The 26,952-nt window shown below is 43.6% G+C and overlaps 1 protein-coding gene across 1 annotated transcript in view; it reads left to right on the top strand.

Moving 5' to 3' along the window:
* Positions 1–26,952, top strand: part of LOC124788023 (methenyltetrahydrofolate synthase domain-containing protein) — a 148,665-nt gene that overhangs the window by 50,068 nt on the left and 71,645 nt on the right. The window contains exon 4 of the mRNA XM_047255084.1: positions 18,611–18,723. Within this exon, the coding sequence (XP_047111040.1) occupies positions 18,611–18,723 (113 nt within the window). The remainder of the gene's footprint in view (positions 1–18,610; positions 18,724–26,952) is intronic.

The raw sequence follows: 26,952 nt of genomic DNA, 5'->3' as shown, positions 1-26,952 counted from the left end.
TTACATACTATGTAATTTTTATGTAATTTAAGTAATTATAAAATACATTTTAATTACCAGTCGTGGATGATGAATAGAATAAGAAAAGAACCAGAAGCTCAGAATTCAAAAAAGGTTTGACACAGATCTAGAATGGGCGTGCGAAGTGAACAAAACGAACAACAACAACTCGATACTGAACTAACTATGAGCAGCCGGCAATGGAACTGTGACGAGTGGCCACGCGTAGGACGATTCCAGCCAAGCGACACCGAGACCGAGACAGATGGCAATGGGATTGATGCTGGAACAAGACCGGCCGACGTGCTATTTGGGAACAAGACCGACCATTTCCTGTTCCCGGGAACTATAAGTAGAGAGCCGTGATCGAGACCGAGACAGATGGGAATGGGACTGAGGCTGGATCAAGACCAGCCAACGCGCCATTGAGAATTTGTTCCTCGCTCGTTCCGTTCACCTTGGTGAACCATTCCTTTAGACCCATTAGTTCACCAATGACCCATCTCTAGTGGAGATGTTATGCACAGATTTGTTAAAATAATTAACCTTCATTCAGTTTGGGATTGTTGTCCATAATTAACATCAGTATTTGATGTGACTCCAATGGGCATGAATATGCTGTTATATTTGTTGTGGCATGGAAGTCATGGAAGCAAACAGTCTTCAAATATCATCCTTAAGAACATTTCCTGTGCCTCAAACACCTGCTACGTCATTTAATGAAGATTGCTAGTTGAAAGCTGACCCATGGCAATCCAGACATGGGTGACAAATGTGGATACCAGGCTACTCAGTCAAGGACCCATGTGTTCCTTAAGGCAGGGTGTCTTTCATTATTCTGCTCAAATATGCCATTTGGTACCAGAATCATGAAGGGTATTACAAAAATGTTTCCCAGTCTTGCTATGTACTGGTGAGCAGACAGCTTCTTTTCATCAATTATCAGACCAGTCTCTTATATAAGTAATTGCTACCCACACAGTGATTCTAAGAGCAGGTGATGTATTGGTCTCAAGAATTGCTTCTTCGTGTGACCTTTCATCAGGTAGTCTACTGACACATTGACATCAATCTGATCCCCATAAACAGAAGCGAGACTCATGTAAAGTACACCAGTGACAAGACACAATCAATACCTTCACTGCGCGATAACGATGGTGATGCTATTGATGACAGTACCACTAAAGCACGGTTACTAAACATGGTTTTCCAAAATTCCTTCACAAAAGAGACAAAGTAAATGTTCCAGAATTCTAATCAAGAACAACCGCCAACATGAGTAACTTAGAGGTAGATATCCTAGGTGTAGCAAAGCAGCTTAAAGTACTTAAGAAACGCAAGGCTCCTCTGGTCTAGATTGTATACCAGTCAACTTCCAGGCCGAAAACTGAAGAAGAAGAAGGAATAAAAAGAACAGTGTGTGCTGATACAGTAGTTCCATACTTAGAAATCATATACAACTGCTCACTCGTAGAAAGATCCATATCCAAAGACTGGAAATCTGACAAGCCACACCAGTAACCAAAAAAGGAAACAGGAATAATCCATTGAATGACAGACCAATATCTCTAACGTTAATTTTTGGTCGGATTTTGGAACATACAGGGTGTTTCATTTAGCTAGACCACCCTAAATAACTGTTTGTCCAGATGCAAATTACAAAATGTTTCAAGCAAATGTTCTGTAGCTGTCAGGGGGACATCAATAAGCATGATTGCCTTTGTAGTAGCTTTATTTTTTTACAAAGATATGGACAGCAGTATGACTCTTTTAAATGGCACCCTGTGTTTTTTATTCGGTAATTCATCTTGTCTCCTAAAGACCTATTCAAAAATGTATCACAGTGTGCCATTCACTTAGAAACAATGTTATTAATTACATAACACAACATTGACATTGATGCTCCCAGCGCTTGTGCAGGTACTCGGGGTATTGGAACACACCTGTGTGCTGACGTAGAGGACAAATGTAAATATAAGTAGAACGCACCCCCATCATTCTGTCAACCATTGTCAGTTGAAGAGTTGTGTGAGTAGAATGTACACCAATGAAGAGAAGGTAGAAATGCTACTCATCTGTGGGGAATGTAAGTTAGCAGAACAGTAATTGCAATACTGTTTTCTTATGTACAGGTACATTTAGTACAGTAGTTTAGTCCTTTTAAATACTGTTGTGCAGAGTAGACATACAGTAAAGGCTGTCCATCCTACAAACTGCACCGACATAACATCTTTTTTATTGTTGTCGCTGAAGGTAAGCAAAGTGCTACGCAGGCAGCAGAACTGTACAGAGCGCGATATCCTAACAAGAACCCACATCCCCAATGGATGTTTTCTCATCTTGTTGCAATGCTTCAGGAAACTGGAAGTTTCAACCCATGACAACGCAATCATCATAGCACTCGCACAGACGAAGCTGCCGAAGTTACTGTTCTCGCTTCCATTTCTATGAATCCACATGTGAGCACATGGCAGCTTGAACATGAGATTGGCATTTCTAAAACCAGTGTACATCGTATTCTTACACGTCACCGGTTCTATCCTTACCATGTACACCTACATCAAGAAGTGCATGGCAGTGATTTAAGGAATCGTGTACAGTTCTGCCAATGGGCACAGAAGCAAATCCTCGTATCCAAATCACCGTATTCTTACACGTCACTGGTTCCATCATTACCATGTACACCTACATCAAGAATTGCATGGGAATGATTTACAGAATCGTGTACAGTTCTGTCAGTGGGCACAGCAGCAAATCCTTGCCAACCCAAACTACTTCTCCAATGTTCTATTTACCGATGAATGTTCCTTTTCAAACAAAAGGCAGGTAAATACGAGGAACATGCTTTACTGGTCCAGTGACAACCTACGATGGCTTAGAGTGGTGGAACATCAGCATCAATGGAGAGTTAATGTCGTGTATGGGATGCTTGGTACTACAATTATTGGCCCTTATTTCATCAGTGGTAGTCTAAATGGCACTGCGTATGCCAACTTCCTCAGACAAATTCTTCCTCCTCTTCTGGATGAAGTGCCGCTAAGAACCAGAATGTTTATGTGGTATCAATAAGATGGATGTCCAGCACACAGTGCATTGAGTTCACATCGTGTTCTGAACTGCAGGTATCCTGCCAGGTGAATTGGTCAAGGAGGAACAGTTACTTGGCCTACTAGGTCTCCTGATTTAAATCCTCTGGATTTTTTCTTTGGGGATGCATTAAAGACGTTGTCTATCACCATATTCCAACAACTCCAGAGGACATGCAGGAATGTATCGTGCTTGCTTGTAATTCTCTTCAGCAGGCAATACTGGAAGCAGTAAATAATTCTATCATTCAACAAGTGCACTGGTGTATCGGTGTCCAGGGGCATCACTTCGAGCACCTTTGAATGTTCTACTCCTGGGCAATGGTACAGGAGAGTGAAAGTCAATTTGTTTTATGTTTTTACTTGGTTTTCATTTGTTTTCTGAGAACTCCAGCAAGTTGACGAGTTTGTGATCCCAGGCTCAAAGTCAATGTTGTGTTATGTAATTAATAATGTTGTGTTTCAGTGAATGATATGCTGTGATACATTTTTGAATAGGTCTTTAGAAGAGGAAATGAATTATGAAATAAAAAATACAGGGTGCCATTTAAAAGAGCCACAAAAGCTGCAACAAAGGCACTCATGCTGGTTGATGTCCCCCTGCCAGCTGAAGAAAATTTGCTTGAAACATTTTGTAATTTGCATCTGAACAAACAGTTATTTAGGGTGGTGAAGATAAATCGGACACCCTGTATACTGTACTCAAACATTATGGTCATCTTGAAGAAAATGATTTATTGACAAATAGCGAACACGGATGTATAAAATATCATTCTTATGAAATACAACTAGCTCTTTATTCTTGCAAAATTTTGATTGCAAATGATAGGGGGCATAAGATTGATTCCATATTTTTAGATTTCCTGAAGGCTTTTGACACTGTTCCTCATAAGTGACTTCTAATTAAATTTTGTGCCTAGAGAATATTGTCTAAGTTATATGCTAGTTACATGATTTCCTTTCGAAATGTGGTGCTACAGAAGAATGCTGAAGATTAGATGGGTAGATCACATAACTAATGAGGAAGTATTGAATAAGATTGGGGAGAAGAGAAGTTTGTGGCATAACTTGACCAGAAGAAGAGATCGGTTGGTAGGACATGTTCTGAGGCATCAAGGGATCACGAATTTAGTATTGGAGGGCAGCGTGGAGGGTAAAAATTGTAGAGGGAGACCAAGAGATGAATACACTAAGCAGATTCAGAAGGATGTAGGTTGCAGTAGGTACTGGGAGATGAAGAAGCTTGCACAGGATAGAGTAGCATGGGGAGCTGCATCAAACCAGTCTCAGGACTGAAGACCACAACAACAACAACATGATTTCCTGTTAGAAATGTCACAGTCGATAATAAGTGATGGAAAACAATCAAGTAAAATAGAAATAATATCTAACAAAATCAAACAATGAAAAATCCAGGATGGAATGTAACAATATTATGAAAAGAATAGTTGCTACTTAAAATATAGCAAAGATGCTGAGTTGCAGATAGGCACAACAAAAGGACTGTCCCAGAGTACGAGCAGCAGCACGTGATGGGAGAGGCAACTGGGTGAGGATAAGGAGGAGGCTGCAGGGGGGGGGGGGGGGGGGGATAGTACCATAGCAGTGAGGGACGGTAAAATGCTGCTAGTGAGAAGGTTTAGGGACAAGGGGGGGAGAGGTTAGGGCAGCTAGGTGCAGTCAAAGGTTAGACGGAGGGTGGGAGAGTGAGGGAGACAAGCAGGAAAGGAAAGATGTAAAAAGACTGGATGTGTTGGTGGAATAGAGGACTGTGTAGTGCTGGAATGGGAACAGGGAAGGGGCTAAGTGAGTAAGGACAATGACTAACAAACATTGAAGCCAGAAGGGTTACGGGAATGTATAATATATTTCAGGGAGAGTTTCCAACTGTGCAGTCCAGAAAAGCTGGTGTTAGTGGGAAGGATCCAAATGCCACAGGCTGAAAAGCAGTTATTGAAATGAAGAATGTCATGTTGGGCAGTGTGCTCAGCAACTGAGTGGTCAAGTTGTTTATTGGCCACAGATTGTCAGTGGCCACTCATGCGGGTAGATAGTGTTATATCCTAGCCAGTAATGCCACCCGAGCCCGCTGCCAAAAAGGTTGGCAGCATCAAAGTTCGGACGCCGTCCGCATAAGCAGCGCCAGCGAGACAGGAAATCGCCGCAAGTCTGCGCGCGCCACCGCTGGCTTCTGGCTTCTTAAGCGCTGGAGTCGCGAGCGCTAGGACAGTTCTGTATTCGCCGCTCAGTTGTATACTCGCCACCGAATTGTGTACTTGCTAGTCAGTTGTGTGTTCATCGCAGCAGAGTTGTTGTTTGTCGTCAGCCGACGCTGACCTAGCCGCTCCGACTCGAACTAGACAGATCTCTGTAGACACGGAGTTGACTATTGTGTTTCTGTATTTTCGTCAATAAAGATAAGTACCGACTTTTATTTAATCAGAGTGTTTGGGTTTTCATCTTTCTGTTCACTGTTCCAGCGGACCGGTCGGCCCGCTATTAAAAGTGTGGCGGTGACTTCGTAAGCCGTTTCTACAGCGAATTGTTTGTCGCTACGAACGCCGCCACAAAAGATAGCGTATCGGTTGTCATGCCTGTGTAGAATGCTACACAGTGGTTGTAGCTTAGCTTGTAGATCATAGGACTGGTTTCATTCATAGGACTGGTTTCATGGGTAGCCCTGCCTTTGATGGGATAGGAGATGTTTGTGACCAGACTGGAGTAGGTGGTGGCGGGAGGATGTATGGGACAGGTATTGCATCTATGTCTGTTACAGGGATATGAACCATGACGCAAGGGGTTAGGATCAGGGGTTGTGTCAGGATGGACAAGGATATTGCGTAGGTTAGGTGGGCAGCAGAATACCATTGTGGGAAAATCACTCAACATGTGAAACTGACCTTATATCTGCAGAGAGAACAGCAATCCACCACCTAAACATTTATAATCCTACCTGCTGATAAAGGCTCCATCAGTGTTGTTTTGAACACCAAGGATTACCTGTCAGAAGGACTCAACCCCTGTCAGATTCATCCACCTAAAAAACCCTGCCATTGTGACCCTGTTCCAAGCTGACCACTGTGGCCAAGTGGTTCTAGGCGCTTCAGTCTGGAACTGCAGTGCTGCTACGGTTGCAGGTTCGAATCCTGCCTCAGGCGTGGATGTGTGTGGTGTCCTTAGGTTAGTTAGGTTTAAGTAGTTCTAAGTCTAGGGGACTGATGACCTCAGATGTTAAGTCCTATAGTGCTCAGAGCCACTTGAACCATTTGAACCCTGTTCCAGAAATCCAGCAGGATCTGCAGTCTCTCTTCAAGACTTTAGGCCCATCCTAGAACCTGTCCCTGTGATCCATGTCTCTGCTTGCCCCTACCACTCCTCACACTCCTGCCTTCTACATGCTTCCTAAAGTCCAGAAACCCAACCATACAGGATGCCCTGTTGCCATTGGTTACTGTGCACCCACTGAGAGACTCTCTGCTCTCGCAGTGCAACACATTCATCCTATTACCTGCACCCTACCCACATATACTAAAGATACTAACCATTTCTCCCACCAACTCTCCACTGTTCCTGTTCCTTTACAACACAGTGCCTCACCCATCACTATTGATGCCACTTGCTTTTACACTAACATCTCTAAAGCCCATGGCCTTACCACTATTGAACACTACCTTTCCCAATGCCCGACAGATTCCGAACCAACAAACTCCTTCATAGTCACCAATACCAACAATATCCCCACCCACAGTTACTTCTCCTTTGAAGGCATTACCTACAAAAAAATCCAAGGTACAACTACGGGCACCTGCATGGCACCATCATATGCCAACCTATTCATGGGCCATCTACAGGAATCCTTCCTAAATGTTGAGAATCTTAATCCCCTCACCTGGTTCAGATTCACTGATGAAATCTTTGGGATCTGGATCAAGGGTGAGGACACCCCATCCACATTCCTCCAGAACGTCAACACCTTCTCCCCTATTCAACTTCACCTGGTCCCACTCAACCCCACACCCACCTTCCTTGTGTTGACCTCCACCTCAAAGATGGCTACATCAGTACCTCTGCCCATTCAAACTGACCGAACACCAGCAGTACGTCCACTTCAACAGATGCCACCCATTCCATACCAAGAAGTCCCTTCCATACAGCCTAGCCACATGTGGCCATCATATCTGCAGTGATGAGTGATGCTACTAAAAAATACTAAGGGTCTCACTGAAGCCTTTACAGACCATAATTACCTCTTCCCCCCCAACCTTGTACAAAAACACATCTCCCATGCCTTGTCTTTCCAGTCACATCTCCCATTGTCTTTCCAGTCACCCACCACCAAGTCCCACTGTCTGGCCACAGAGAAGCATTTCCCTTGTGACTCAGTACCAACCAGGACTGGAGCAACTGGATTACATTCACTATCAGGGTTTCGACTATCCCTCACTGGGCCCCAAAATGAGAAATGTCATACCCATTATCCTTCCCACCACTCCCACAGTGGTATTCCGTCGCCCACCTAACCTACACAGTATCTTCGTTCATCCTGACACAACCCCCTGATCCTAACCCCTTGTGTCATGGCTCATATCTCTGTAATCAGCCTAGATGCAATACCTGTCCCATACATCCTCCCACCACCACCTACTCCAGTTTGGTCACAAACATCACCTATCCCATCAAAGGCAGGGCTACCCATAAAACCAGTCCTGTGATCTGCAAGCTAAGCTACAACCACCGTGTAGCATTCTACGAGGGCATGACAACCAATAAGCTATCTATCCACATGAGTGGCCACTGACAAACTGTGGCCAAGAAACAACTGGACCATCCTGTTGCTGAGCACACTGGCCAACATGACATTCTTCATTTCAATGACTGCTTTTCAGCCTGTGCCATTTGGATCCTTCCCACCAACACCAGCTTTTCTGGATTCCGCAGTTGGGTTCTCTCCCTGCAATGTATTGTATGTTCTCATAATTCTCCTGGCTTCAACATTTGTTAGCCATTGTTCTTACTCGCCTAGCCCCTTCCCGGTTCCCATTCCAGCACTACACAGCCCTCTTATTCCACCAACACACCCAGTCTTTTTACTTCTTTCCTTTTCTGCTAGTCCCTCTCTCTCTCCCCTGCCCGCCATCTCGCCTTCGACTGCACCTAGCTGCCCAACCCTCTCTCCTCCTCGTCCCTGCATGCTCTCACTAGCAGCACTTTACCGACCCTCACCCCTATGGTACTATCCCTTCTTCTCCCCCTCCCCATTGCAGCCTCCACTTTACCCCACCAGGTTGCCTCTCCCATCATGTGCTGCTGCTCGTAATCTGGTTTCAGCATTTCTTATTTCAGGGCACAATGAGTGATAGTCAAAACTGCAGTCGTGTGTGCGTCCGTGCGTGCGTGTGTGTGTGTGTGTATGTGTGTGTGCGCGCGCGCTCATTTTGTGACAGTCTTTCTGTTGTGCCTATCTGCGACTCAGTATTTCTGCTACGTAGTGAGAAGTAATGTCTGGTGTTCTCCAAGGAGTTGTTATAGGCCGCCTGTTGTTCCTGATCTACATAAACTATTTAGGAGACAGTCTGAGTAGCCCTTGTGACGTTCACCTGCTTTATTTCTTCATTGGTAGTCCTCAGTGTCAACATACTGAATTATTATACTGGCTGAAAAATGGAGGATTAAAGTTCAACACTGATTAATGTAAATGATGAAGCTGACAGTTGCACAGTTGTGTTTCACAGCTCTTTACTTTCACTGTTCACAACCCCGCACCTATATTACGCAGTTATATGGTCAGTTTACTGTTGGTGAAAGTTGATAACCCTCATTAATAGGTTGCAGACAAACATTTACATACTGCTACAATAGTTTTCTGTTGAACATCTGTGAGCAGCAAATACCTAACCACATAGTTCACAGTTCTTGCAGAATAATAAGGTATGTGTGACACTATTTCTCAAATAAATTGAACAGACACTGTCGTTGTTTTAACCCATGGCCTATTTGTGTTACACTAATTCCACTCTTCACTTGATGCATTGTTGGTACTTGAAACAGTAAGTAATTTCTCACTGAAAATCGGCCATGGAGTGACGGTGTAGAGGCCAAAGATCCATTCTTTATACATCCTCACAGTAATAGGTACGGAAACTATCCATTGTTCAATATTTTATTTACAGAAACTACAATTAAAACATAACTCATTAAGTTAACTGAATACATCAAAAAATTCCTTCTCTTCAACAGTTCCTTCTATCATGAAGGTCAGGTCAAATTATTTGTTTAAATAATGAAATTAACGGATATAGTTACACAAACCATGCTTTTGACAAATCTGGTAATTATTTTGGAATTAATTAAGGGCTGGATTTGCTAATATGTTTTCAAATGGAGCCAAATAAATACTTTAAGAATCCTAGTGGTTCTTCTTCCAAATATTTGTAGTTGGCACACTATTTATATTTGTTTTATAAGTCAACAATAGAATGTAAGTCACAAAACAATTACTGATTTCACCCTATAATAAAGATATTAATGGTCAAAATAAATTAAGAAATTAATTTCATACACAAAACTAAGCACAAAATTAGAACTGGTGCTATATTCATTAAGAGTGAGGGCCAACCTTTCTCTTTTATGGAAGTGCAGATTATACTCATGCATGTTAAAGGTAATTAGGAAAAAATGAAAATAAAATGAATTTAAGGAGGCAGGTGGCAAAATGATAGGAAGTCAAAGAGATCCCAGCTTGCTTTGTCACGCCCTGTCGGATTGTTTGCAGATAATGCTGTCATTTACCATCATGTAAAGTCATCAGATGATCAGAACAAATTGCAAGATGATTTAGACTAGATATCTGTATGGTGCAAAAACTGGAAATTGATTCTAAGTAATGGAAATTGCGAGGTCATCCACATAAGCACTTAAGGGAGAAGTTTGGGTCGGTTACACCAAACAACACTCCCATTTTGCAGTAGTTCGTTTATTCACCTAAACACATCAAAGGCTTACAAAGAACTGAACATGGTGGAAGAGAGCAAAGATAATCTTACCTTAGCATCCAAAGACAATGCTCAGAGTCTAGAGACAAACATATACGGAGTACTCTTGAGAGGCCGGGCCGGGGGGGGGGGGGGGGGGGGTGACCAAGGCGTTGGCAGGGGTGGTACGCGGGAGCCGGACCACGGTCAGCTCGACAGCGTCATCGGGGAGCTGAGTGGGTAAATGTCGTGAAGGAAGGTTCGGCCACCGAACCTGGAAGTTGTTGAAGCACAGCGGGCGTCGTACTGGGCATACTGGTCGTGCGGTGACAGGTAGCCCAGCAGTTTGTAGGTGGAGCGGAGTGACGACGATGATGTCTCCGGTGGGCGTGGTGAACACACAAAGCATGTCCAGGTCAACATCGGGCAAGAGGGGAACACATTTCACCAGGTGGCAGGGAATGGTGGTGGTTGTGTCATGAGCACCGTATGAAGGGAGACACACGATGAACAGTGTATCATTGCGTAGTATTATAGAGATATCGTAGATTATGTCAGGGGGAACAGGCACAAACACCTCAAGCAAGGGCAGGTTCAAGATGTGGGGCATGAGAAACCTCGACAGGGCGAGGCAGACGATGGGGGAGAGGTCGAAGGGACCAGTGAAGGGCCCGGCGGCAAGGGCGTGATCGTAGGTAAGCTCGACGTGGGAGCATGGGGTCACTCAACGGAGTGCGTGAGACCGGAGTAGGGGGCGAGATCGGAGTTGAGCTCGACGATTGGAGCTGGAAGTCACTCGATTGAGTGTGAAAGTTCGATTGGAGGGAGTGGTCGGAGCGTCGTGAGCCACGACAGTGAGTGGCGTGGTTGTGGCCTGAAGGGGGGTAGAAGAAGGCTCGACATGAACAGGCTTAAGTCTGTTGAGAGAGACTGTGACAGTTGAATCTTTCATCTGGATGTCATAGGTGTTGGCTGAGCGCTGGAGAACTCTGTATGGGCCGGTATATGGAGGTTGGAGGGGAACACGGACAGTGTCATCTCAGAGCATGATGTACTCACAATTGTCCAGAGATTTCAGGATGTGAACTTAGGGCAGGAATGTCTGGCGGGTGGAGGGATGTGGAGGTTGATGAAGTGGCATATGATGTGGTCCACGAAGGAAAGTAAGTCAGACTGAGGGAGAGAAGCAGAAGGGCTCACGAGTTCCCCAGGGAGAACAATGTTCTGGCTGTATACGAAATTAGCTATTGTGCCTTTGAGGTCTTCCTTATAGATCGCACGAATGCCGAGTAGCATAAGGGGAAGGGCCTCCATCCATAGAGAGTCATGGCATCGAAGAGCCGCCTTGAAAGTGCAGTGCCAGCACTCAACTAGCCCATTACTTTGCGGGTGATATGCTGTGGTATGGATGTGCCAGATGCCGCAAGTGTTACAAATCTCGTTGAACAGGGCCTTCTCAAATTGTCTACCCTGGTCAGTCATGATGATAGCTGGACATCCGAAACGCGATACCCATGACTCGACGAAAGCTCGAGCAACAGTTTCTGCCGTAATATTGGGGAGGGGGACAGCCTCAACCCAGCGAGTTGTTCGGTTGATAGATGAGAGAACGTAACGAAAGCCATTAGAGGGGGGGAGAGGGCCAACAATGTCAATATGAATATGCTGGAAATGCCCAGGAGGGATCGAAAAGGTGCCGAGGGGGAAGGGGGGGGGGTGATGTGTGCTTGTGTACTTTGCAGTATTGGCACGTGACACAGGAGCGTGCCCATTGCTGGCAGTCCTTGTTGACATTTCTCCACACAAAGTGCTCTGCTACGAGGCGGGCGGACGCACGAACACCGAGGTTGGCTAAATTATGCAATGCGTTGAAGACAGCTTGATGGAGCATGGTTGGGATGAGGGGGCATAATGTGCCCGTACTGTCGTCGCACCAGATTTCACCAGAAATGCTAGGGAAGGTGGTGAGGACGAAGTGTAGTGAAGAGATAGAGTCTGAAATCAGGTTTTGTGTCTCCTCGTCGGTGGGTTGGAGGTTAGGCAGTTCAGAGAGGTCTAACAGTGAATGGATGGCGTCGACTCATGAAAGAAAATCAGCAGCTATATTGTCAGCACCCTTTATGTGTCTGACATCGGTGGTCAACTGAGATATGAAGTCCATGTATCTGAAACGGCGAGGAGGCGGGTTAGCTGGCAGATTTGTAATGGCCGCAGCCAGGGGTTTGTGGTCCATTAAAACATAGAAAGGGTGTCCCTGAACGTCAGTCTTAAAATGCTTGATTGCTTCGTAGACCGCGAGCAACTCCCTGTCAAATGCGGAATATTACCGATGTGCATTGGTGAGCTTGCATGAGAAGAACTGCAGAGGCGAAGTTTGGCCGTCAATTGTCTGGCTAAGGACAGCGCTGATGGCAGTATCGCTCGCGTCTGTGGTGATGAAAAGCTGCACATTGGGATGAGGATGCGCAATGGTGCAGGCCTCGGCAAGAAGATTTTTGAGGGCAGTGAAAGAGTCAGTCATAGCAGGGGTCCATGGAATGGGCCGAGGTCCAGAAGTGTGGGTGCCTGCCAAGGTGTCCGTCAGTGGAGCCTGAATCTTTGCAGCCCGAGACAGATGTTGGCGATAGTAATTAACTGTCACCAGAAAGCGCCGGTGCTTTTTGAATGATGCAGGTCTGGGTAATTTTAGTATTGTTTGTACTTTCTCAGGGGGCGTTGAAATGTCGTCGGCAGACACCCGAAAACCAAGAAAAGTGACAGCGGGTTGATGTAGCTGCAGTTTGTACTGGTTGGTCTCGATGCCTGCTGCGGCGAGAGTGTTCTTAACGGTTTGCACATGTCGAATGTTGTCCTCGACGGAGTAGCTGAACACAAGAATGTCATCAAGATATGCAAACCAGAATTTTAGGTCGAATAGCACTTCATTGATGAAGTGTTGCCAGGTCTGGGTTGTGTTTTTCAGACCAAAGGGCATGAATCGAAACTGAAATAACCCGATCGGGGTGGTGATTGCTGTCTTCTCGATGTCTTCAGGTGCCATGGGGATCTGGTGGTAGGCCCGTTTGCAGTCAGTGACAGAGAACGTGGTTCCACATGTGAGGGAACTGGTAAAGTCGGCAATGTTGGGTATGGGGTAGGTGTCCATAATTGTTCGTGTGTTTAGTCAACGGTAGTCTCCGCACATGCGCCACGACCCATCGTTCTTGGGTGTCATATGTATGGGCGTAGATCAGCTACTGGCAGAAGGTTCAATGACACCATAGCTTAGTAGTTCAGAAACCTGTTTTTTAAAGTCAGAGAGGTGCTCGGGACAAAGTCGACGTGATTTACTGGAGATCGGGGGACCTGGCGTGAGGTGAAGCTTGTGAACCGTGCCATTGGTGGTGACAGAAATGTTGCCGGCGGCACAGGAGGCGGTTTGTTTACAGTGTGTGGCGGGCAGGGCAGGCGCTGCATGGTCTTGGTGTTCAGAGACACCCAGCGGATCCGACAGGAGCTGAGGTGGCGAAGTGTCCCAGGAGTCAACGCAACAAGATGGCCAGCGGCTCAAAGCAGTGGCACCATGGTCAGGTGAGCTCAGTAACCGTTAGTGAGTCCACTGTCTTAGGGTGCGACCTGTGGCGCACGGTCGTGGGCGAGACGCTTGGCGCGAGTGCACTGTTTGTGTTGTCAGTTGCAGTCACATGGCGGCACGCAGGAACCGAAGTTGCATAGTTTGAGGTGCTGTCCGTGAGCGGCAGGGTAGGAGCCGTCAGTTCGGGAACACGTGACGCTCGTCACACATGCGCACTTGTGTCCGGCTGAGTGTCAAACGTTGCCGTGTTAGGGGGGTGTGGCCCTGCGGAGCTGTCAGAACATGTTATGGCAGTCTCGATAGCACAGTTGCGAGGGGTAGCGGGAGGTAAATACACTGGGGGCTCAATTGCTGGGATTGCAAGCAGATTCGACGCACTTACTGACCTTGCTTTGTCCTTGCTCTAGTGTCTGTAATTCCTTTGCTGCATCGGAGAGCTGGAGCTGTGTTTCATGGAGCCGGAGGGAGAGCTCGAAGTTTTTCTTGCATAGGCGAGTGACGTGTTCAAGCTCGACAGGGCACTTATGCTTGGTTTCTTGTAACGTCGTCAACAGAGACAAGCATGTACGGATGAGATGAGCCCGGACCGATGTGTCACAGAGGGGTGGGGGGTTGCTCGACGGAGCACAGGGAAAGTGAGTCTTGGACGGATGGCGAAACACAGTGGTTCGCACTAGGTCCGGTGAAAGTTTGTGGTGTTGCAAGAAGTCAATGCCTAGTATAGGTTTGTCAATTTCACACACTAAAAAAGTCCACTCGAGTTTGCAGTTTGTGGAGAGTGAGACGACATGTGAAGTTGAACCCGAGCATTGTAGTTCAGTTGAATTCACGGCTTGCAGTGAAGTATGATGAGGGCAGATGTTCTACAACATTAAGAACGTGGGCGGCAGTGAAACATCGGCGCCTGTGTCCACTAGGAAAAGTTATCCCAATGAAATGTCTTTAATGTAAAGTTGTCCACAATTATCCAGTCGTTCTGGGACAGAATGGAGCACTGGGGGGTGCCTGTCATGTTGTGCGCAGGAGGCGGAACCCGAACCTACGTGCAATTGGCATTTGGCAAGTAGCAGGGTGGTCTGCAGTTCTGATCCGCCTCACCAAACCGTGTGTGGAAGTAACAGTACGGATAGTGCAGTTGCATTTCCTGCAGAAAGTTTGTTGCCAGTGGCAGTGGCCGAGGTTCAATGGCCGCAGCAGGTTCAGTTGCAGGAGGGGGCGTGACCGCGGGAAGAGCCGGTGGCGTCCCAGTTGCTTGTTTACTGCTTCCTGGAGCGAGCGGAACAGTCGGCACAGTACGGCCCCGGCTGCGTCTGGCCGCAGGGCGATGAGCCTGAGCCTGAAACTTGTCATGTGGGCTGTGGCTGGCGAAATGGAGCAGTGATGCATCGTGTAGTTTGTCAGCAATTGTCATTCTTTGCTCGACAGGTTTAGGAGGCCTTTGAGCCAGAGCAAAGCAGATGTGAGGAGATAGTTTATCTGACCAGATGGTGAGGAGAGCTGTGTCAGCGAATAGATCGGCGCTGACGAGGGCACGTAGCCATCCTCAGAGCTGGGAAGGTTTGTCGTTGCCTAGTTGCTCGACGTGTAGCACTTGCTGTATTGCTGCCTCAATTGAGCGTGCAAGCCGATGTAGAACTGTCTGTTTGGCTAGAATGTACCGGGTAGATGAGTCCGGGGCGTCGACCAGGTCAGCAATCAAGTCCTCCTGGTCGTGCAGGTGGATGATGAGGCACAGAAACCTGGTTGACTCATTGAGTTTGTAATGGTCGAACACTTCGTCCGCAATTTTGAACCTGGTTGTAGCTCTGTCGGGATTAAATGGCGGCAGCATTGGTAAGCATTGTAGAATGTTCGGAAGAACAGGTTGAGTTGAGTTCGTCGGGGCACTGCCTGAAACGAGCTGCTGTTGCTGTAGTATTCCAGGAGAGTGTGCCTCCAGGGGATGTGGCAATGATGGCTGTTTGGGAGGCAGCGTGAAGGTGACACGTTGTGGTTGAGCATGATCCGTCGTGACATGGAAGGCCGACGTGGGTGAGACACCATAATGTGTCGATTGCGGTTGCGGAAGCTCAACACGTTGCGAGTATGTTTGGATTGATGCATCGCGGAAGACCGACACAGATGAGGCACCAAGATGTGCCGAGAACGGTAACAGAAGCTTGACTGAAGCTGACACGTGGGTGACAGGTGAGAAAAAGTTTAAAGCTTGAGAATGTGTGTTAGTCCGCGGAAAGCTCGACATATGATCAGAGCCGTGCCCACCTGTGTTGCAGGAAGGCTGCGGAGGTGCGGGCTGTCCAGAAGCACAGTGTTGGAAATGATGTTGAACGTGGGACGGAATGTGTGAAAGTTCACTGTTCATAGTCACTCCACTCAAAACGGTGTGTGGATAAGGTGAATGTCATGGCACAGAACACTGAGGCATAGCAGTGGAACGGAGGTGGAGGTCGTGCACAGATAACAAGTTATTGTTCCTGTTGCAGGCCAAGGTATCGAAATAGGAAGGCAAGTGCTGTTGCTGAACCGAGGCAGGCACAGGCGTGGTCGAATGCTGAGTACGTTGACCTGTGAACGAAGCACTTCCAGCCACGTGGCAGGTATCCGCGTGGTACTGCACAGATTGCAGTGCGGCAAATCGTTGTCCTGGCGGTTGTAGGTTGTCCAACGAAGCATTTGCAGAAATTGGCGTTGGTCTCGCACTGCACGGAGATCCATAATAAGTAGCTGCATAGTCAATGAGGGAGGGCACATGTGGTGGGAACAAAGGCGTCTGATAGCCGGAGTCATGCACACTCCTAAGCTCACTTATTGTTGCAGGCTCGAAAACGTCTGGTGAAATCAGCGTAATCATCGAGTGAGAGGCATCGTGTTGCAATCCTGGTGGGTGTACATCGCCCACAACACGATTCATGTTGATCACAAAATCCGGTGTAAGGCGTTGGGCCGAAGTCATTGTTCGAATGCTGTGTCGATGTAATACACGCGAAAATAACTGACGCGGAGGTCGTGGACACAGTAAAATGGCGAGAACGGATGACGTTACAACTTGGGGTCACCAGTGAGGAGAAGTTTGGGTCGGTTACACCAAACAACACTGCCATTTTGCAGTAGTTCGTTTATTCACCTAAACACATCAAAGGCTTACAAAGAACTGAACATGGCAGAAGAGAGCAAAGATAATATTAGCTTAGCGTCCAAAGACGATGCTGTGAGTCTAGAGACAAACATACATCGATGCTGGTGTCAACATCATCAGCGCCACACGCTAAAAGGAATCTGCTAAATTTCAGTTACTTGGTAAATAAAACAAATCTGAAAGTTGTAAACTCAACTAAAAGCTTAGGGGATATAATTATGAATAATCTTGCAGAAATAGTAAGCAGCTAACCAGTTGCAAATTAGAAGGTTTATTAAAACTCCTTTACCATGATTTCAGAGTTTATAAAAACAGTTTCATCTGAAGGAAATATGGAAACTGGATTAAATGTTGTGGCAGAGGTATGTTAAAATATAACTGAAAACCATGAGTCAGATATAAAATTTTATCTCCATATTAAATTCAAACATTCGCAACATTGTTGTTGTAATATATTTCCTCACCAATGTATGGGGACCTCTTTGACAGGCCCACTTTGATTTTATTCAACTTATAAGGTTTGAAGGTCAATACTAACTTCAGTTTCCTAAAGCAGTATGATGCACTTTTCATAAACACTCGAAGGAAACAACTTCAAACATTTCTGTACACCACCATATACAACCTGTAGAGCATTTTTGAGTTTTTGTTAGCAGAATTATTTGTTTGTGTAGCATTCTTGATAGAACCAACTTTTTTCCTTTCATTTGAATTCTATATTTATTATCAAATTTAGATGTTAATAACAAAAATTGAATCATAATTTCTTTTAATAAAAGTAACATCTTTTATGTTCAAAGTCCCCCACCCCCTTCCCAGTGAAATGAAATGATCATACGGCATTCTTGGCCTGGAGACCCCATGCGGGGTGTTCGGTCGCCGAAATTGCAAGTCCTTTTTTAGCTGACACCACTTCGGCAACTTGTGAGTCAATGATGATGAAATGATGAGGAAAGACACACAACACCCAGTCATCTAGAGGCAGAGAAAATCCCTGACCCCGCCGGGAATCGGACCCAGGACCCCATGCGCGGGAAGCGAGAACGCTACCGCAAGACCACGAGCCGTGGACTTCCCAGTGTTTTTGACGAAGTAATTTATGCTCAGGCACCGACCTTCAGCTCTTATTAATTACGAAGAAAAATCAAAGAAGGCCAGTCCATGAGATCCCCTTCTAAGATCTAGTTAGATGCCCATCATTGTATCTAATATATGAATAACAAGGACCTTTGATTAGACTCATTTCATTTTTCCCTTCTCCTTTTGCCTTTTTTCTTATGGCTGCTTATCATACTACGAGAGGATGGTAGGATTATAGGTTCCAGAGGAAATTTTATTGCAGTGGGGGCTCCAAATGATGTGTGAATCACCTGTGCATGATAATGTGATTTGCTTAAAGAAATTCCATACCATCCAGATCTGGGCTAATAGAAGTACATAAAAATTTCTCATATGACAAATTACAACTGTTTCGTGTAATTCAGGCAAGACAATATGCTGTGCGTCATCATAAAGTTGTGTCCCATCATCGTATACCAAAAGGTTCATATTTACAAATAAGAAGAAAGGAAAAATAATTCCTAGTATTTGGCACTGTTTTACTTTTAGCAACAGTCAGACAACATTGTACTCCTTATTGACAAGAAAAGAAATATTCAGGCAGAAACTATTACATACTTTGGAATTACTGCAGAGTTTAAAGTACTGTAAAGAAATTTAGATTGATTGCATGAAATGTTAGCTCAAAATTTAGGCTACCCATGTAAATCAGTATTTCATAGTTTAGAACTGATTATGTGCATGATTTAATGCAATGTCTCTTATTTTTATTTCATTGTTGCAGGACACAGAATAGGAAAAGGTGAAGGATATGCAGACCTTGAATTTGCCATGATGGTTGGAATGCATGCTGTAGATGATGACACTGTAATAATAACAACTGTTCATGACTGCCAGGTACTAAAGGAACATAATTTCTATAAGCATTTAATAACTGTCTCGGAGACCTTTGAGAAGTGCCAGTCCATAATAATAAAATCTAGTTTTTCGTTGCACCGTAAAAATAATAGACTTACACATAGACTAGATGGAAGTTACACTTTAAGTATGGTGTCATCATATCAGATTCCAGCACAAACAATTTAATGTAGCACCGATTGAATAAACTGCCAACATTGTTGTACCATAGAGGGATGTGCATATGCTAAGTCCTTGACTATTACTATTACCCATTGTGATACTGCACTGTCAAGCAATGTGCTATATGTCTTCACACATTAGAATGGAAACATGATGCAAATGTTTTATTTATTTATTTATTATTTGTCCCGTAGCTCAGATCAGTACAATGGCTTGTACAGCTGATATGGGATAAGTCAATACAAATATACAGTTTACAGGAGTCTAAAATAGTAAACAAGAACACAGAAGAATGATTATTTTACATTACCTACAAAATTATGTTACTTAAAGTTACAGCTTTACAGAGAATTGTTACATGATGTGACTTAACAACATTCAGCTTTGATACATTATCATGCACTAAGACAATTTTGATTCCAAATATTCCTAGTCTTTTTTAATAAAAGAGATTTCACTGTCTGTTTGAATTTATTTATTTCTTGGTTTTCTTGTATAAAAGTTGGAAGATGATTATATAATTTTATTCCCATGCACTTGACACCATCACTGTACAGTTTTGTTGAGTGGGGAAGTATTCTTAGAGAGGTTTTTGATCTTGTGTCATAATCGTGGTAATCCATATTTTTGCTAATTTTGTTGATACTTTTTTGGTAAAGAGTAATAATTCTAGTATGTATTGGCATGGGAGGGGCAAAATATTTAGTTTCTTAAATAATGGTTTACTAGTGTCTCTTTGTTTTTTGAACATAATTATTCTGACTATCTTCTTTTGCAGTTTGAATATCTTAATTGATTCAGAATTTTGGCCCCAGAAGATGATTCCGTAGTTAAGTACAGAGTGAAAGAGTGCATGGTACATTGTGGTTAGGGTACTTGTGATAGTGACGTTCCTTATTGATCTAATCATGAAGCATATTTTACTAAGTTTTGTGCTGGTAACGTCAATGTGCCTTTTCCATGTGAGCGTATCAGTAATAGTGACCCCCAAAAATTTTATTTCATTTTCAAGTTTAACATTATTTTTTTCCAGTGATATAGTTGGTAGTAATGGATTTCTGTTTTGGGCAGTGTGAAAGGTTATTCCAATTGTCTTTTTTGCATTAAGCAGCAGCATGTTACTTTGAAGCCATTGACTTATTTGATCTGTGGTCCTATCTACAGGGTGTTTCAAAAATGAGCGGTATATTTGAAACAGCAATAAAAACTAAACAAGCAGTGATAGAAATACACCGTTTGTTGCAATATGCTTGGGACAACAGTACATTTTCAGGCAGACAAACTTTCGAAATTACAGTAGTTACAATTTTCAACAACAGATGGCGCTGCGGTCTGGGAAACTCTATAGTACGATATTTTCCACATATCCACCATGCGTAGCAATAATATGGCGTAGTCTCTGAATGAAATTACCCGAAACCTTTGACAACGTGTCTGACGGAATGGCTTCACATGCAGATGAGATGTACTGCTTCAGCTGTTCAATTGTTTCTGGATTCTGGCGGTACACCTGGTCTTTCAAGTGTCCCCACAGAAAGAAGTCACAGGGGTTCATGTCTGGCGAATAGGGAGGCCAATCCACGCCGCCTCCTGTATGTTTCGGATAGCCCAAAGCAATCACACGATCATCGAAATATTCATCCAGGAAATTAAAGACGTCGGCCGTGCGATGCGGCCGGGCACCATCTTGCATAAACCACGAGGTGTTCGCAGTGTTGTCTAAGGCAGTTTGTACCGCCACAAATTCACGAAGAATGTCCAGATAGCGTGATGCAGTAATCGTTTCGGATCTGAAAAATGGGCCAATGATTCCTTTGGAAGAAATGGCGGCCCAGACCAGTACCTTTTGAGGATGCAGGGACAATGGGACTGCAACATGGGGCTTTACGGTTCCCCATAAGCGCCAGTTCTGTTTATTGATGAAGCCGTCCAGGTAAAAATAAGCTTCGTCAGTAAACCAAATGCTGCCCACATGCATATCGCCGTCATCAATCCTGTGCACTATATCGTTAGCGAATGTCTCTCATGCAGCAATGGTAGCGGCGCTGAGGGGTTGCTGCGTTTGAATTTTGTATGGATAGAGGTGTAAACTCTGGCGCATGAGACGATACGTGGACGTTGGCGTCATTTGGACCGCAGCTGCAACACGGCGAACGGAAACCCGAGGCCGCTGTTGGATCACCTGCTGCACTAGCTGCGCGTTGCCCGCTGTGGTTGCCGTACGCGGTCGCCCTACCTTTCCAGCATGTTCATCCGCCACATTCCCAGTCCGTTGAAATTTTTCAAACAGATCCTTTATTTTATCGCTTTTCGGTCCTTTGGTTACATTAAACCTCCGTTGAAAACTTCGTCTTGTTGCAACAACATTGTGTTCTAGGCGGTGGAATTCCAACACCAGAAAAATCCTCTGTTCTAAGGAATAAACCATGTTGTCTACAGCACACTTGCACGTTGTGAACAGCACACGCCTACAGCAGAAAGACGACGTACAGAATGGCGCACCCACAGACTGCGTTGTCTTCTATATCTTTCACATCACTTGCAGTGCCATCTGTTGTTGAAAATTGTAACTACTGTAATTTCGAAAGTTTGTCCGCCTGAAAATGTAATGTTGTCCCAAGCATATTGCAACAAACGGTGTATTTCTATCGCTGCTCGTTTAGTTTTTATTGCCGTTTCAAATATACCGGTCATTTTTTAAACACCCTTTATATTAGATTGGAGAATTTGTTCGGGCGCAAATACGAGTATAGATGTGTCGTCAGCAAATAAAAGGGTTTTTGTGTTTGGTAGGCTGTGAGGAAGGTCATTTATGTAAAGTAAGAACAGCAAGGGGCTCAGGACGGAGCCTTGGGGAACGCCTTGCTTTGTGGTATGTATGGAGGAATGTACAGTGCTAGCTATACCTGAGAGCTTAGTTTCATTTAATTCGACATACTGCTGTCGATCTTCCAGATAGCTTTTAAACCAGTCATAGGCATTTCCTCTTATTCCATAGGAATGCATCTTTTGCAGAAGTATACTATGATTAACCATGTTGAATGCCTTTGTTAGATCTAGGAAGATACCAATGGCTGGGAGTTTTTTGTACACAAGCTCCAGTGCATAATCTAGAAATTCTTGTACTGCATCAGTTGTAGCTTTCTTACTTTGGAAGCCGAACTGAGCAGGTGACAGGATATTTTCTTTGTCTAGAAAGGACATGATTCTGGTGACCATTATATATTCAAATACTTTACTAAAAGTTGAAAGCAGTGCAATGGGTCGATAATTACTGGGATCCTCTTTGCTTCCTTTTTTGTGGACAGGTATAATTTTTGCAATTTTGAGCATACCAGGAAATGTACCATTCAGGAATGAGAAGTTTATTATGTGGGCTAGGGGTTTACTGATAAAGTTACTGCAATTATGAAGGAGGAAGCATGGGATTTGATCTTGTCCAGCAGATGATTTTTTTAAAATTTTGCTATGAAGTGTCTTTTCTATTTCAATTTCAGATGTAGGCCTTAAAAAATAGAGTCTCAGAGCATAAGTTTGGTTCTAGTTGTAAGGGACAGCTATTTTTAAGATGGTTAGCCAGGTTTTCTACTGTTTCTGTAAAGTAGTTATCGAATTCCTCTGCTGTTTCTGTCCCACTGGAGACTAATTTTCCATTTATTTTTAAGCTAATATCACTTTGTAGCTGTTTTCCTCTATTAGTATTCATATTAATAAGTTGCCACATGCTTTTGCTCTTATTCAATGGCAATTTGAGGTAGTTATCATTCTGTAGCTTTTTGGCTGCATTTACTACGTTCCTTAATATCTTTTTATATAGAGTAAAGTATGACTTAAATGCTTCACTACTGCCTAGTTTGGATTTGCTCATGTAAAAAAGTTCTCTTTTTCTTTGTGATGATCTAATGATTCCTGGGGTGATCCAGCTGGAGAGTTTTCTATCTTTGTTGATACATTTTGTTTGTAAGGGAAAGTGGCAATTAAAATAATAACAGAAAATATCCAAGAATGCTTCATATTTGCTGTCTCCTGTTTGAGCCTCATATACATTTTGCCAGTTTTCATTTTGTATATCAAAGAGGAAAGTATGCATGTGGGTTTTATTGAAGTTTCTCCTCTGTACAGTGATTTTATTGTGTTTGTGACTGTTATTTTGCAGCCAGATCTGCATAATTAATGCATTGTGGTCTGAAAATCCTAGTTTGATGGAGGATACAATACAATTTATATTACTTGCTACCTGATCCAGACAAGTGGTACTGTGATTTGTTATCCTGGTTGGAATGTTAACCATTAGGTCTAGGTTGTAGCTGTTCATAAAATTTTTAATGCTTAGATGGCTAGAGTTTTCTGAGAGAAAATCTATATTATAGTCACCACATATTAGAACACTATATGCTTTTCTTTTACTTAGATTTTCTATTACTGGTGCTAGATTTTTGTAGAAAGTCCCTATGTTACCAGAGGGTGACCTGTAAAGTGCTATTATATAAACATTTAGATCTGTAATCTCTATACCTGACAGTTCTATATCTTTTTCAATACTATAAGAATTGCAAATATCAAGAGGTGTAGCAGTAATGTTGTCTTTTACAAATATGCAACTACCTCCACCTTTGTAAGATGTTCTTGAGAAGTGACCTACGAGTTTAAAATTTGGTATCACAACACTTTCTATTTCAAAAGACCTCATGAAATGTTCATTAATACATAATATCTGTGTATCTGACAGTTCACTTGCACTTGATAACAAAATTTCTAATTCATTAAGTTTGGTTTTGAGCCCTTGTACATTATGGATGTATACTTTTAGATCAAGGATTTTTTTTTTTTTTTAATTTTTTTACACATTGGTGAGGAGCTTCAGACTTTACCTTATTTACTACAATTTGCTGATGGAGTCCTTTGCAAGTTTTATGGTGTATCTTTAACTTGTTTGATGATGGTATCTTTAACTTGTTTGGTGATGCTAAGTTTTTTCTTTTCTCAGAGGGGGATAGAAAAAATCCTCCTCCTTGGGTATATTCCGCCTTGGTCTTAAATTAACTCTTACAGGTGTGGCTGCTGCAGTCCTTTGTGGATCTTCTGATGTCTCCTCTTTCCTGCTTTCTTCGTTTTTGTCGAATTTGCTTTCCTCATTTTTGCTTGTAAGTCTTTCAGGAAGCTGATAGACTGATCTATTTCGTAATAGTCTTTCTTTAATTATTTCACTGATGTGATCGCACATAACACTTTTTCCGTTGTAATTAAGGTGCATTCCGTGTTTGGTGTGTAGGTTTCGATGTAGTTTACTTACGTCCAGTACATCGCACTTTGCGTATTCTGCACACAATTTCTCAATTTTGATGTTAGTTTTCCTAATTTCTTTATTAACACACGATCTGTAAATTAGGTCATGTCTATGAGGCACAGTGGCTACTATTGTGTTCCTAGATTTATTCACTTTTAGAAAGTTCTGTAGCGTTTTAATGCAGGCATCGGCTTCATTTTTAGCTATGTCATTCGAACCCACTATACATACTATAAAGTCATTATCCTGTATTGTGTTCATCTGAAGATCAGTGTCTACGACATGGTGTGTTCCCACTCCAGATTTCACTATGCTAGTCACTGCCGTTTCTCGATTTTTCTCTCGGAGCATGCTTGATAGCTTTCTGCCGTGGCTGTCGGCAAGCAAGAGAATACCACACTTTTTCCTTAATGATACGTGTTTGCCCTTACCACTGTTTCCAAGTTTACTGTTGGTGTCCGGATTGCAGGTTTTTACAACGTCACGATCAGTTGTACACTCGTTATGATACAAGACATCATATTTGTTTTTTTCTAAGAAAGTAACACTTTTAACAGTTTTCATGATTTGAGACCAAACTTTTTGCGACACTGCTATCCACTCGGATGATTTATCATGTGTATCTTGTTTCACTTCACACGAATTTTCCACTGTTTGTACTTCGCCGATTTCTTTCTTCAGTCCAGCTATTTCCCTTTTTAAATTATTGACTATGAATTGTAGGCTTGAAATTCGTTTGTTTAGGGTTGTAATTTCAGCTTTACAATTTTCACAGGTTTTCTTTTTAACTACATAACTATAACTATTTCTCGTGTTAAAATTAGCGACTTCCATACTCATGGCCATCTTGTATCCTACAGGTACTGTAATGACAGTGCTGAAATGGCAATGTAGTATAGACTGTTTTATATAGACAGCACACTGAAACAAGCTGCAGTTTCATGTGTCATCTTCTAATTACATCCCTGTATGCAGTTGCCACAAAAAATAGTTGCAGCATCCCAGAATATCAGTAAGGAATAAAATACTGTAACAGTGACACCAAGAAATGCTTCAGTGAGTGTACATGTCTTGGTAGGTCACAAAGTAGTATCTAAACATATCACATGCTGCGTTACAATCTCCTGCAGTACAATAACATTTAAAATCATGTCACTCGTACTTCTTTCTCTCTGACAGCATTAACCATTTCTGACTTTGTAGAAAACCATATGGCACTACAGATGAGATATTTATTGGCCAAGTATTGTAAATGAACATATGGTAGGAGGAGAACACTCACATTCTTGCAATATAGGGGACCAAAACACATTAAAGATGTATTTTTAGTTATTTGATCTCTATATGTGTCTGTAATGTGATACAGCACTACCATGTTGTACTTAGGAGGATTATTCAGCACACAAAACACATTTGTAAAGGATTGGTCATCCATGCCTGTCTCATTCAATGGTTCATCAGTCTGACAGCCTTATTCTATGACTATCAAAGCCATTGCATCTTATTTCATTAGAAAATAAACATGCAACAAGACAGACAAAGAACAACTTTTGTGATTAGCAGACCCTTCATGTAGGGGGGGGGGGGGGGGGGGGGGGGAGGAATTAGGAAGGGAAACAACTTACCTGCAGATGAGTGACAGTTTGTGCATAGGCATATAGGCATATTCTACTATAAACACAAACACTCACTCACTTATAAATGAAAAATAATGGAAACAGTACAAGTTTATGATTGTTTACATGTGCCTGTGTGCCACCCATAACTCATCTACAGGTGAATGATATCTTGTTGTCGTATGTTATTTGTTGTTTCCACACCTGTGAGTAGTCTAGCTGCATAGGCCATAGGCACACTGTGATCACGGAACTGTTCTTCATTTGCAGTCACTTGCCTGTATCCATGGATATGTCTACCTGCCTGTATAGGTAGCAACACAACTGCCAGCAGGCTGATGGGTGCCTCTCTGGGCTTTACACTAGTCACATCTCATGTCCCATCAATCAGGCCATATCGCACACCTTGCTGACCGATCAGCATCGTCACACCTCAGGTGGCTGCCATTTGTTGAGCAACATTCCCATTGGGCACTGACCCTGCAAACGCTGACATCGGCTCTTCAGCTTCACCGATGCTTGCTCTTCAGCTTCACCAATGCTGTCATTCCTGATGGGCTTCCAATGCATTGATATTGCAGCTTGTGTCGAGATTCTGCCGAGTCAATGTTGCTGCTTTGTTATCCTGCTCAGCTCTTGCTGCCTCTCCGTTTCGGCCTTCAATCAAGTTGATGCTGCAGTATTACCAGGCTCCTGCCAAGCCCACACAGCAGCTTCCCACTGTGCTTCTGCCAATCTTGTGCTACAGCCCATGCCGGGCTCCTACTGAGTCTGCAGTGCAACAACATACCAGGCAATAGCTGCAGCCTTCACTGGATGCCAGCAGTACCCACTCCAAGCTTCACACCAGGGCCAGCCATAGCACTATGCTGACACCAGTAGGACTGGCTGGTCAGCAACCAGCCTGCCAGATCCGGAGGAGCACTCTCAATTGTAATAACAGATGTCATCCTTTGCCTTGGTTATGCAATAAGGTATTACAGATGGCTATCTGAGGACAGCTGTTTATTTTGTTCTGCCGTTGCCACTACCAAAGAAAAAAAGAAGTCTGGTTTCAGGGACTCATTTGAAAAAGTCTGGGTTGGCATTATATCTAGTGGCTCTCCAGCCAAAACAGCAAAGGCTCTCTCATATTTATAGTCC

Source organism: Schistocerca piceifrons, chromosome 3 (genome assembly GCF_021461385.2).
Source record: "Schistocerca piceifrons isolate TAMUIC-IGC-003096 chromosome 3, iqSchPice1.1, whole genome shotgun sequence".
Taxonomy (NCBI): Eukaryota; Metazoa; Arthropoda; class Insecta; order Orthoptera; family Acrididae; genus Schistocerca; species Schistocerca piceifrons.
This window is presented reverse-complemented; position numbering and strand designations above follow the sequence as displayed.